The 11,236-nt window shown below is 36.2% G+C and overlaps 1 protein-coding gene across 3 annotated transcripts in view; it reads right to left on the bottom strand.

Annotated features, from left to right (window-relative positions):
- PPP2R2A (protein phosphatase 2 regulatory subunit Balpha) overlaps positions 1–11,236 on the bottom strand; it is an 86,671-nt gene that overhangs the window by 30,466 nt on the left and 44,969 nt on the right. For 2 of the 3 annotated variants that reach the window (XM_040243359.1, XM_040243368.1), the window contains exon 3: positions 2,601–2,698. In XM_040243359.1, the coding sequence (XP_040099293.1) occupies positions 2,601–2,698 (98 nt within the window). Of the gene's footprint in view, positions 1–1,612; positions 1,683–2,600; positions 2,699–11,236 lie in introns of all 3 variants that reach the window. The other variant, XM_040243376.1, reaches the window with a different exon arrangement.

Here is an 11,236-nt window from a genome sequence, read left to right as displayed (position 1 = left end):
ACACACACACACACACACACACACACACACACACACACACACACACAACAGTAGAACATACTACAGAATCACCAGGCTGAAATACACTTGAACCAAATGAAAATCTTGTAAATGAGCACCCGGTTTCTTTGCCTGGGGAATAGATGGACAGGAAGCAAAGTGTGCCCGACAAGATGACAGGAAGGGGGCCTGACACACCTGAAGAGTAAAGCGAGACAGAAAGGTGGGAGACAGCGGTCTAAGTCTGATGTGCAAGGTTCACTTCGACTGTAGTATGACCTTCTCTTCTTAATTAAGTAAGGACTATAAACGGAGTGAGTGGAAATATTTAAGTCTCCAGTTAAGAGAATTTTAGCAAGGAACCCTGCCACTGTAGACAGAATAGTTCAAACATCATTGTATTTTGCAAAGAGAACTAGCAGGTTCTTAAAACCACTCACTTCTTAAGTGCCAACATACCCTGGGATGTACATATAACAGCAGTGGTGGTTAGAAGAAGCTACTGAAATTTAGGGATCCAAGTTCTAATCCCAGGCCTTTGCTATTAAACTGAGCAATATAACTTTATATAAACTTTTGCTGAGATTTACCTAAACATTCAAAAAAGACTATCTCTAAGTTCGCTTCCAATTTTCAAACTCTAACACTATTTTACAGACATTTAGCTATGAACTCGTAAAATCTAACATAAGTATGTTAGCTACTGATATAAGGCACATACATTTATAATTAACATAGGTACGGAATGTCCTGAAGACAGCATAACATTAGAAGCTCCAGAATAAGGGCTTAAAAAATGTGGAAAATATATTGGGTGAAATACATCAAATTAACATTAACAACATCAATTTCAAGAAGGAGAATAATACTCATCTTTATTATTTATCACTAAAAAATACACTTGAGATTTACACTAAGTAATTCTCAAAAGACATACTACTAATCTGAGATTCTAGATAATGGATTTCTGTCTTGAACACTTACATGCAGTTAAGAATGACAATTTATACTTTTAAACAACACAAAGCCCCCACTAAAAATGTAGGCTCAGAAACCCACAATGTAAAGCCCTTCAAGATGGAAACGCTTGGGAAGCAAACTTAAATGTTTTTTTCCAAACACCTTTTGTTTTTAAAACAATATATAGAATGCCATTAATTTTCAGTAAAAAAACAAACCAAACCACAGAAAGGCAGAGAACGTCTACAGGAAATCCATCTGTAACTTCTAAAGAACAACTCACATTTTGGTGACTTAACATGAAAGGCACTGGAGTGCACTGAGAGGGGACATGCTGGAAGTTCTGGGTTCTGGTTCTGAGTTTGGGTAATCAAGTGGTCTCTTAAAAATCTGCTTTCTCATTTGGAAATAAACGTAAACTCTAATGATCTGTAAGGCTCTATTTCAACTCCGAGTTTTCCTAGATTGTTATGGTCAAGTTTTTAGCTGCCCCCACTTCCCACAAAAACATCCTTTGTCAAGAAAACCTTGAGTCTTATTTTCATATTTCCTTCCAACCAAAAAGAAAAATAATAAAAGGAGACATATTTAGTGCTTGTGCATCTTCTAATCAGACACTATTAATCATTTCTTTTAAAATTAAATTACCTACCTCACTGGGTGTTGTGAGGATTAATTCATTAGTGTTTGTAAAGCACTTTGAGATCCTCAGGTCAAAGGCGCTATAGAAGTGCAAAGTAGTAGTATTATTACTAGATTCTTGCTTATTTAAGGAATTTCACAATCCTTTAAAAGCTAAATCTGTGTTATGATTTAGACATCTGTTCATAAAGCCCTGCATTTTATCCACATTACTTTCAACTCTTTTTGAAGATACTATAGACAGGGACAGAATGTTTGGAAGCAAATGATAAACTAGCTTTGATCTACAAATGGAGAGGGAGACTAAGGGAAAATCTAGTGCAACAAATTTTGTTTAGTATAAAATTTTAGTGAGAAATCTAGTCAATCAGATTTAGAAGTGTGCCTATGTTGTATACAAAACCAAATCAACCCTACTCTAATCACAGATTCTGCAATGAGAAATCCCTTTCTTCAAAAAGAAAGGAAAACAATTTTCAAATCCACTTTAAAGAGGAGTAACTAAGCTTATAAATTATGTACATTACATGTGTATACATGCAACTATCATTTAAAACCTTTATACTTAAATTGCAGTAATTGTATTAGTATAAACTGATATCAAAATAGTTGAGCAGCTTTTTCCTTTAAACCAGGCTCCAACCCCTAATTACACAAAGATGATTATACACTGAGAAGAGGTCAAAACAATTTTACTTTATGGAATTTTAGGAGAAAAAAAATGAGGGCCAAGGCTATAAAATCAGTTAAAATCTTGTGTAACACACTTCTCACTCCTTTCTCTAACCAAATCCTTTCACAATTAAATCAAAACAACACACACGTACACAGACACACAAAGCTAAGAGAACTAGAGCTACTTACACATTCAATATTCTGCTTGATATACAACAAATTTTTAAAGAAAAATTTGCCAACATCCTCTGATGAGATTCTCCAGCGTAAGCTCCAGTCCCAAGAGCAAACTGATACTTAGATATCAAACTTTAAACACTTACCTCCTGCTCCTGCTGAAAGATGACAACTCTACCACCTTTATCTCCGGTTGCTAGTAACTCTCCAGAATGATTAAATTCTACTGTAGAAATTATATCTGCTGTATAATTGAAACAAACAAAAAAGACATTAGTTCTTCTCTTCCAACTCACGACAGAGTTTCTTAGTAACAACTCAGTATGTTTTCCTAATATATTCCAAGTCTATATATCAACCTGCCCTCAGAAATAAAGTAAATCTAAAGTTCTTTCATGAAATTTTGAGTCAAGAATATTTGGTTCACTCCCCCCACAAAACTCTTCCCAAAGTAAACCAATGACACTATTTTTTTTAATAGGCACATAACAAATAAAAAATATCAGCGCTTTATTAATAATTCACTAAATTCATGAATATAAAGAAATCAACAATTCATGAAACATTCCATGATGGCACCATTAAACATTCATAATTATTGTGCCAATTTTTCTTATATACTTCTGATAAGCTGATATACACAAACCCAAGGACTATAAAATTAAGACAGATATAACTAAAATGGGGAAATTCTTTTTTTTTTTAAAGGAAAGCTTTATTATTTTTTTTCCAAAAAACTTCCATTTTAAAAACAGTAGGTTGGTTTATCAACAAATCTCTATATAAGGAACTGATTATACAGCTGGCAAAACCTCACGATTCCAACACATTCTGAGATGGTCTAATTACCTAAAGGTCTGAATCAGTTTGAAGCATGTGGTTTTGTAGCTCTGATGGTCTTAACTACTTCTTTTTTTTTTTTTTAATTTTAGTTTATTTTACAATACTGTATTGGTTTTGCCATACATCAACATGAATCCGCCATGGGTGTATACGTGTTCCCAATCCTGAACCCGCCTCCCAGCAACATCTCTCTGGGTCATCCCAGTGCACCAGCCCTGAGCATTCTGTATCCTGCATCAAACCTAGACTGGCGATTCGTTTCTTATATGATATTATACATGTTTCAATGCCATTCTCCCAAATCATCCCACCCTCGGCCTCTCCCACAGAGTCCAAAAGACTGTTCTATTCATCTGTCTCTCTTTTGCTGTCTCGCATACAGGGTTATTGTTACCATCTTTCTAAATTCCATATATATATGTTAGTATACTGTATTGGTGTTTTTCTTTCTGGCTTACTTCACTCTGTATAATCGGCTCCAGTTTCATCCGCCTCATTAGAACTGATTCAAATGTATTCTTTTTAATGGCTGAGTAATATTCCACTGTGTATATGTAACACAGCTTTCTTATCCATTCATCTGCTGATGGACATCTAGGTTGCTTCCATGTCCTGGCTACTATAAACAGTGCTGCGATGAACATTGGGGTACACATGTCTCTTTCAATTCTGGTTTCCTCAGTGTGTATGCCTAGCAGTGGGATTGCTGAGTCACAAGGCAGTTCTATTTCCAGTTTTTTAAGGAATCTCCACACTGTTCTCCATAGTGGCTGTACTAGTTTGCATTCCCACCAACAGTGTAAGAGGGTTCCCTTTTCTCCACACCCTCTCCAGCATTTATTGCTTGTAGACTTTTGGATTGCAGCCATTCTGACTGGTGTGAGATGGTACTTCATTGTGGTTTTGATTTGCATTTCTCTGATAATAAATGATGTTGAGCATCTTTTCATGTATTTGTTAGCCATCTGTACGTCTTCTTTGGAGAAATGTTTATTTAGTTCTTTGGCCCATTTTTTGATTGGGTCGTTTATTTTTCTGGAATTGAGCTGCAGGAGTTGTTTGTATATTTTTGAGATTAGTTGTTTGTCAGTTGCTTCAAGGGAAATTCTTTAAATGCAAAAATAATTTCAGATAGAACTTTAACAATCATAAATAAATAAATTCAAATTATGGCCTCAAACAAATGTTTGTAAATAGAACACACTTATACCGTCAATGCTTTGTGCTATGCACCTTCAAAATGCACAGCTCTTCTTGTGGCTCCCACACATAGACACAGCAGGGGCTACTAGAATCAGTCATGTTACACCCAAAGTCAGTGCTAACTTCACAGTCAAGTTCAAATAAAATTATCAGGTTTTCTTCCTTGCTTTTTGACACCACTCATTTTCCTAAAGAAAAAAATCTAAGTTACAGAATTGGGCTTTAAGATAAAGCAATCACACTACACAATTCCCCACTGTTACAAGTTCTTCACTACTAAGCATTATGCTAAATTAGGGAAGACCCCATCAAACGCATGTTACATAAAAAAGCAAACTCTTTCTATGGGAGAAGGGTCACTTTCTTGCCAAAATTAGCTCACTGTAAGAATTTTTAAAGTGACTTTATATAATAATGGAGAAGGAAATGGCAACCCACTCCAGTATTCTTGCCTGGAAAATTCCATGGATGGAGGATCCTGGTAGGCTACAGTCCACGGGGTCGCAAAGAGTCAGACACGACTGAGCAACTTCACATATAATAAAGAACATTATATACTTTAAATTTTAAAACTTACTGACCAATGTGGCACATCAATAAACTGACCAGCACTGCATTTTATCATTTTCATTTTAGTGATTTTTCCAAGTTGAGCTTGATTTTGCAAAGCCTTCTTTGCTTCCTCCATTGTCTAGGTCCAAGGCACTTAATCTTTTTGGAACTCTGAGAATTTACTCAAAGTTATACACACTCTCCCAAGGAACTGTACACATTTAAGTACACACAAAAATTTGCATGTAATTTCAAAAGGTCTGGACAGCACCCCATCTCCAGCTTAAAACCTTTGGCCCAGACAACTCACCATGGTCGGTGCTATCAGGAGGAAGGAATAAATCTAGTGTTTATGCTACATGCATATGTAACACCAAGGTGTAAAACTGAATATACTGTACTATTTATTCTACAAAGCCCAACATCAACCAGTACTTAAAAGCCATTCTATTAGGTGCTCTGTATTTACTTTTATATTGAGTATAATAAGAGATTAAAAAAACACAGTCCTTGCACTAAAAGCACATTATAGTACAGTTACAGAGAGAAAATAAGCAGGGGCTAACTATTTGACAGAGCAAATGGCTGCATGTTACTTGTAGGTCAGATTATAAAATCAGGGAATAAGGGGGGGAAAAACTCCCATACATAGTAAAAATTATCTTTAAATTCAAATCCCTCAGACAGGCACCACTTTGGAGATGCAAACTTTCTCCTGTTCTTTTAAATCCAACTCAGCCAGTTTTCCCTACAGCATTCATACTTTGTATTTCCCATGAAATGAACTAGTTAATTTGGCTACAAAGTCATGCTATACCAAAAACTCCTGACCTCTGGACTCCAGTATAAACTCTTGGCTTAGTGAAATGCTCACACTTCATACCAACTCCAGATTCATTCTCCCATTCACTCAATGGAGTAACAGGAAGTCATACAGGCTGAGGAACCCTAGAAACAACTGATCTAAACAGCAAGAGGCTGACCGTCAGGAAATAACAAGAGCCAAAGATTTACACCATAAAAGTCAATTCACATTAAATCCTTGAGGGTGGGAAATACAGAGAGAAAGGCAAATAAATTTTCTCCTTTCAGCTGTTTTCGAGGGACTACTGTTTTGTGACTATTTGTGAAAAGCCAATGAACAAACATAAAATTTCAAAAATAGCTGATGCTTAGGTGAATAGTATACTGGAATTTTATCTGGGGGAGGGGTACGCAGATTCATGGCTTCCTCACTGTAATTTTTTCTACTGCGTGTATCTAATATGGCCATATCTCAGACAGGTAAATTATCTTCATGACTTGTATGGTGAAATTAAATAGGTACATGTCATGGTATTCCTTCCTCCTTCCCATCAAATAAAGGAGAAATGACACACCATGACTTCTGTAGGCTTGGCCATCCATATGTGAAGTGAGACAGCCACCATGTACATAAGCACCTATGAAATCTCCAAGTGTATGAATGCTTTCAAAGTTGTTCTCAGTTGTAAAATGCCTAGATCTCACAAGGTCTTCTTGGGAATATGACATATAAAAAGGATGAATAACAGGGAGAATAAAATCAAATCCTGCTTTACAGTCCAAGAGAAATTTTATCCAGGAATCCATTAAGGAGTACGCTATGAAACTAAGCTTGGAGCTCTATGTGCCTCTCTGCAGCACACTAGCATGCCAGGAAGGGGATATGGGTTTGCAACCACCCAAACCTAAGACCTCCAGCCTGGAGCCCGCACTTGACCTCAGAGTGCCATAGAAACATTTTTGCTCTCAAGTATGCCACAATGTGGAAAAGATAAGGAAGAATGGCTCTAAAAACAGTGCTCCCATATCGTGAGTAGCGATACCCAGATGAGACTGGTCAAATACTGCTATCTCGTGTTTTTGAAAATAACAATAACCCTGCTTCTAGAAAATATTCTTCATTGCTCTGATTTCTAAACCATTAAAAAAATTACACAGTAGATAACTGCAGGAATAGCACTGTTTCTGCTGAACAGTGCACAATAGCACAACAGAGGGGTCCTGTATCTGCGCTGTTCAATACACTAACTACTAACCACGTGTGGCTCCTGAATTTTTAACTTTAGCCATATATGGCTAGGGGCTACAGTACTGGAGGATCTAGGTCTAAAACATTACAGAGTGGACACTGACTTTTAAAAGACAAGAATGCTGAAGCTAAGAGAATTCTGAAATTTTAAACAGTAAATTTTAAACAGGTAAAATAAAACTACTGTGTATGCACATACCCAGATTGTTACCTCAAGGAGCAGGCTGAAAATATGAATGTACTTCATGAAAATTCAGATTCCTGGATACTATTTTTAAAACAAAGTATTAATGAAAGCCTTGAAAACTTGCGAACACCTTACTCTTCAGATTAAAATAATTATCACATACTTTAAAAAGGCAAAGACACTAACCTCACTGTTAGAGTCACGTTACTGAACTCGAGGCAGGGTCCAGTATAACACATCAACCATGTCTGTTCTCATGAAGGATTCATAAGAATCCTTCCTATGACCAGTACAAATGCTTTTTCACAATGAAAAAAAAGTGCCTGTTTAATATCATATAAAAGAACATTTGAATACAGTTAATAAAAAGGAAGGACTCTGGATGAGAACCTCAGTCAAGGACCCTCTACTGTGCATCAAGTCAACACACAGCCATTCTAGGCACCTTAAAGACAGGGTTTGAAAGGCACAATCGTCACTGACTGCTGGCAAGAAAACTTAACCACAGTGTTCTCGACCTCTGATGTGAAATTCTACATAGTATTAATAAAACCCAAGAAATTTATAATGTATTATATACCATTTTATAAATTGAGTTCCATTTACTCAATTTCTTCCAACCTTTTTTTCCTAAACCATCAGCATCCAGGTTTCATCCTAAGATGATGATATGAGTGCTTTATTTGGGGGGCAATAATGGTTAAGTGGTGGTGGCAGGGATGACAATGCTATTTCTGGTCTGTCTTTACTTCATCAGGCACAGCACACCATTCCCTTGTTACTCGCCTTCTCTATTTCTTATGTACTCTAATCAATGGAAAAGGACACAGACAGCCAGTGGTTAAAAAATACAACTCACTCAACATAAAAATCTCATGATGGAAAATTAATAGACACTATATATGCACAAATGGTAGTAATTAACAATAATTACTATATATTAAGTGTTCAAATTATTATTAGCTCTGACATTCTCTAAATATGTCAACTCTTGCATGGTAAGACACTTTATGGGTTACTCAGTGATTTTATAATTCCACTTGAGGACTACAGTTCAAACAAATTATCTGAAAGAAACCAATTAAAATTAGCACCAACATGGTTATAGGTGAATTCTCTATATACAGGCATACTTCATTTATTGTACTTCCTTTTACTGTGCTTCATAGATACTGTGTTTTAAACAAATTGGAGGCAATCCTGTGTAGACAAAGTCTATTAAAGCTATTTTTCCAACAGCATTTGGTCACTTAGTATCTCTGTGTCTCATTTTGGCAATTCTCTCAATATGCCAAACATTTTCATTATTATGCCTTTCACAGTGATCTGTGATCAGTGGTCATAAATATCACTATTGTAAAAAGACTACAATTCGCTGAAGACTCAGATGGTAGTTAGCATCTTTTTTAGCAATAAAGTATTTTTCCAACTAAGATACGTACATTTTGGGGGGTCATAACTCTCTACCTCATACTTAAGAGACTGCAGTACAGTGTGAACAACTTTTCTATGCGCTGGGAAACCAAAGAATTCATGTGACTCTATTTACTGCAGTCACCAAGAGCCACATCCTGACTATCTGAGATGTGCCTCTAATGAAATAAGATGGATGTATTTCAAACATCCAATAATGAGGAGACATACATAAAACCAATCTCTATACCTAGGCTGGGAAATTACGGCCCGCTAGCTATTTTTGTAAAGAATATCTTATTGGAACCCAGCCACGCCCATTTGTTTATATATTGTCTTTGGCTGCTTTCAATTAACAACAGCAGGGCTGAACAGTTGAGACAGACTGAAAATATTTACTATCTGGTCCTTCATAGAAGATGTTTGTCAACCACTGTTCAAGTATATTAATACGACTGAATGCTGTGCTAAGTCGCTTCAGTCGTGTCCAACTCTTTGTGACCCCATGAACTGTAGCCCTCCAGGCTCCTCTGTCCTTTGGATTCTCCGAGCAAGAATAAATGAATATTAACATTAAAAGAACAAATATGATTTATGTGGGGACAGAGACCTGATAAACCAATGTCAAAGCATACTCTATCTCCAGAAAGATTCAACTATAATATGTCAAGCACTGTACTAAATGAGCGTTTATATATATATTCTCATTTAATCCTTATAATGCCACTATGATAGAGACATCACTTTCAATTAATGGGAGAGTGTACAAAAGCACTGAGGCATTAAGTAACTTGCCTTTCACACCTCTGTCAAGTGTCAAAGCCAGGATTCAAATTTAGCAGGTGTGAACAATCATTACATATAAGGAGGCAGCAAATCCTGTAAGCCACTGGATGATGAATAAATAAATAATTGTTCAGTTTACTGCTTCTTTTTCACTGCCAAAGTGCCTGTGTTCAAAAAAACACTTAAGGTCAAACTACATCAACTTGACACTATTTACTAATGATCTCATTACAATTACTGGTCTGGCCCTACAATAAAACTAAGCATTTTTCCAGCACCTGCTATACTCCAGGGGCTGGGTGATCCAGAGTCTAAACGGTACCCTTTAAAGAGGTTTAAAAGCAAAATGTTATTGAAACAGATAAACAGCTAACCAAGAAAAGATTTAGTAAATGTTTAAAAGAACCAACGAAGGAATATCGTAAGCATTATAAAATGAATTCTAAGACATAAAGACTGAGTAAATACATAAAGAAGCTCCCTTTATTATAAAAATAAAGAGGGAGGAAATCAACTGGAAGAAACCGCTCACTCATATGTTTAACCTTCTGGATTATACAGTCCCCAAAGTTTCACCTGAAACAGTTAACAAAGCATCCGTTGAATGCTGACACACCTGATTCTGTTATTTTTGTCAACAGGCTTACTCTCTGTTTTTTAATTTTTGCTGACTTGGAATTTTTATTGTTAAATATATATATATATAAATGAAACAGGAATGTGCAGTATTCCTTCAATAAAATTGTCAGATCAGAAACATTTTACTTAATCTTAAATTCAACTTTATCTTTATTCCACCCAGAAAACAATGCAAACTGTAATTTATCTTGCAAATTCACTTGCTCACAAAAACTTTACTTCACTCTCACTGTGCTGTCACTGAGACATCAGTAGTAAAAGCCCCCTATAGAAGCAGCTCATATTTATACACTGCTTGCAGGGCACTGTGCTCAATACCCTCAATACGACTAGTCTTTAAGGCCAAGCAACAGAGAAGAAAATTTAAAAGGTTAATACTCATAAGATACTATAAACATTGTTACAGTAAATAGTTCTATAAATTCAGGCACATTTGCTTTACGCATTACGAGACAGCATAAATCTCAAGACAAAAGGTTCGAAATATTCACACAGAAAAACATGAGGTTCACAAAAATTCTAGGAATAACCACTGCTTCTTAAAATTCTACATTCTGAATATTATCTCAAAAGGGACTGCTCAGGGTGGGGGGAGTGAGTGTCAGCGAAGACTTGCTGCAAGAGCTGCTGCCAGCATGGCTTTCCAGGTCTGGAGGAAAACCAGCTTATTAGCAAGTTGGCTATGCTGAATCTTACCTTTCTGCAAACAGTACTTAATTACCCATAAAACTCTACCAAGGTAATCAGTCTTCTTTCCTATTTGTTATATTTCAGTAAAAACAAACATTAACAAAGAACATTAAGGCTACCTGCATAAACTGTCTCCAAAAAGTACCCAATGAAAACATGAAGCAACTTTTAGCACTTCAAAAGGTTGAAGTGAAAGAGAAAAATCAACATTAAAAATCTGTAACTGGTCTTCTGCTTCTGGCCATGGGAAAGCAAGACAATCTGGATTCAGCCTCTAACTGGGAATGACTAGAAAATGAATAGACAGAAACTTCAAGGGGTCTACAGAAGTCACTTAGAATCTTTAAAGGGTTTAATACTGATATGAGGATAGGAGGGCAACCCACTCCAGTATTCTTGCCTGGAGAATCCCTTGG

This window comes from Oryx dammah, unplaced genomic scaffold, assembly GCF_014754425.2.
Source record: "Oryx dammah isolate SB20612 unplaced genomic scaffold, SCBI_Odam_1.1 HiC_scaffold_1, whole genome shotgun sequence".
Classification (NCBI taxonomy): domain Eukaryota; kingdom Metazoa; phylum Chordata; class Mammalia; order Artiodactyla; family Bovidae; genus Oryx; species Oryx dammah.
The sequence above is the reverse complement of the archived record's forward strand: the minus strand, read 5'-3'. Positions and strand labels throughout refer to the sequence as shown.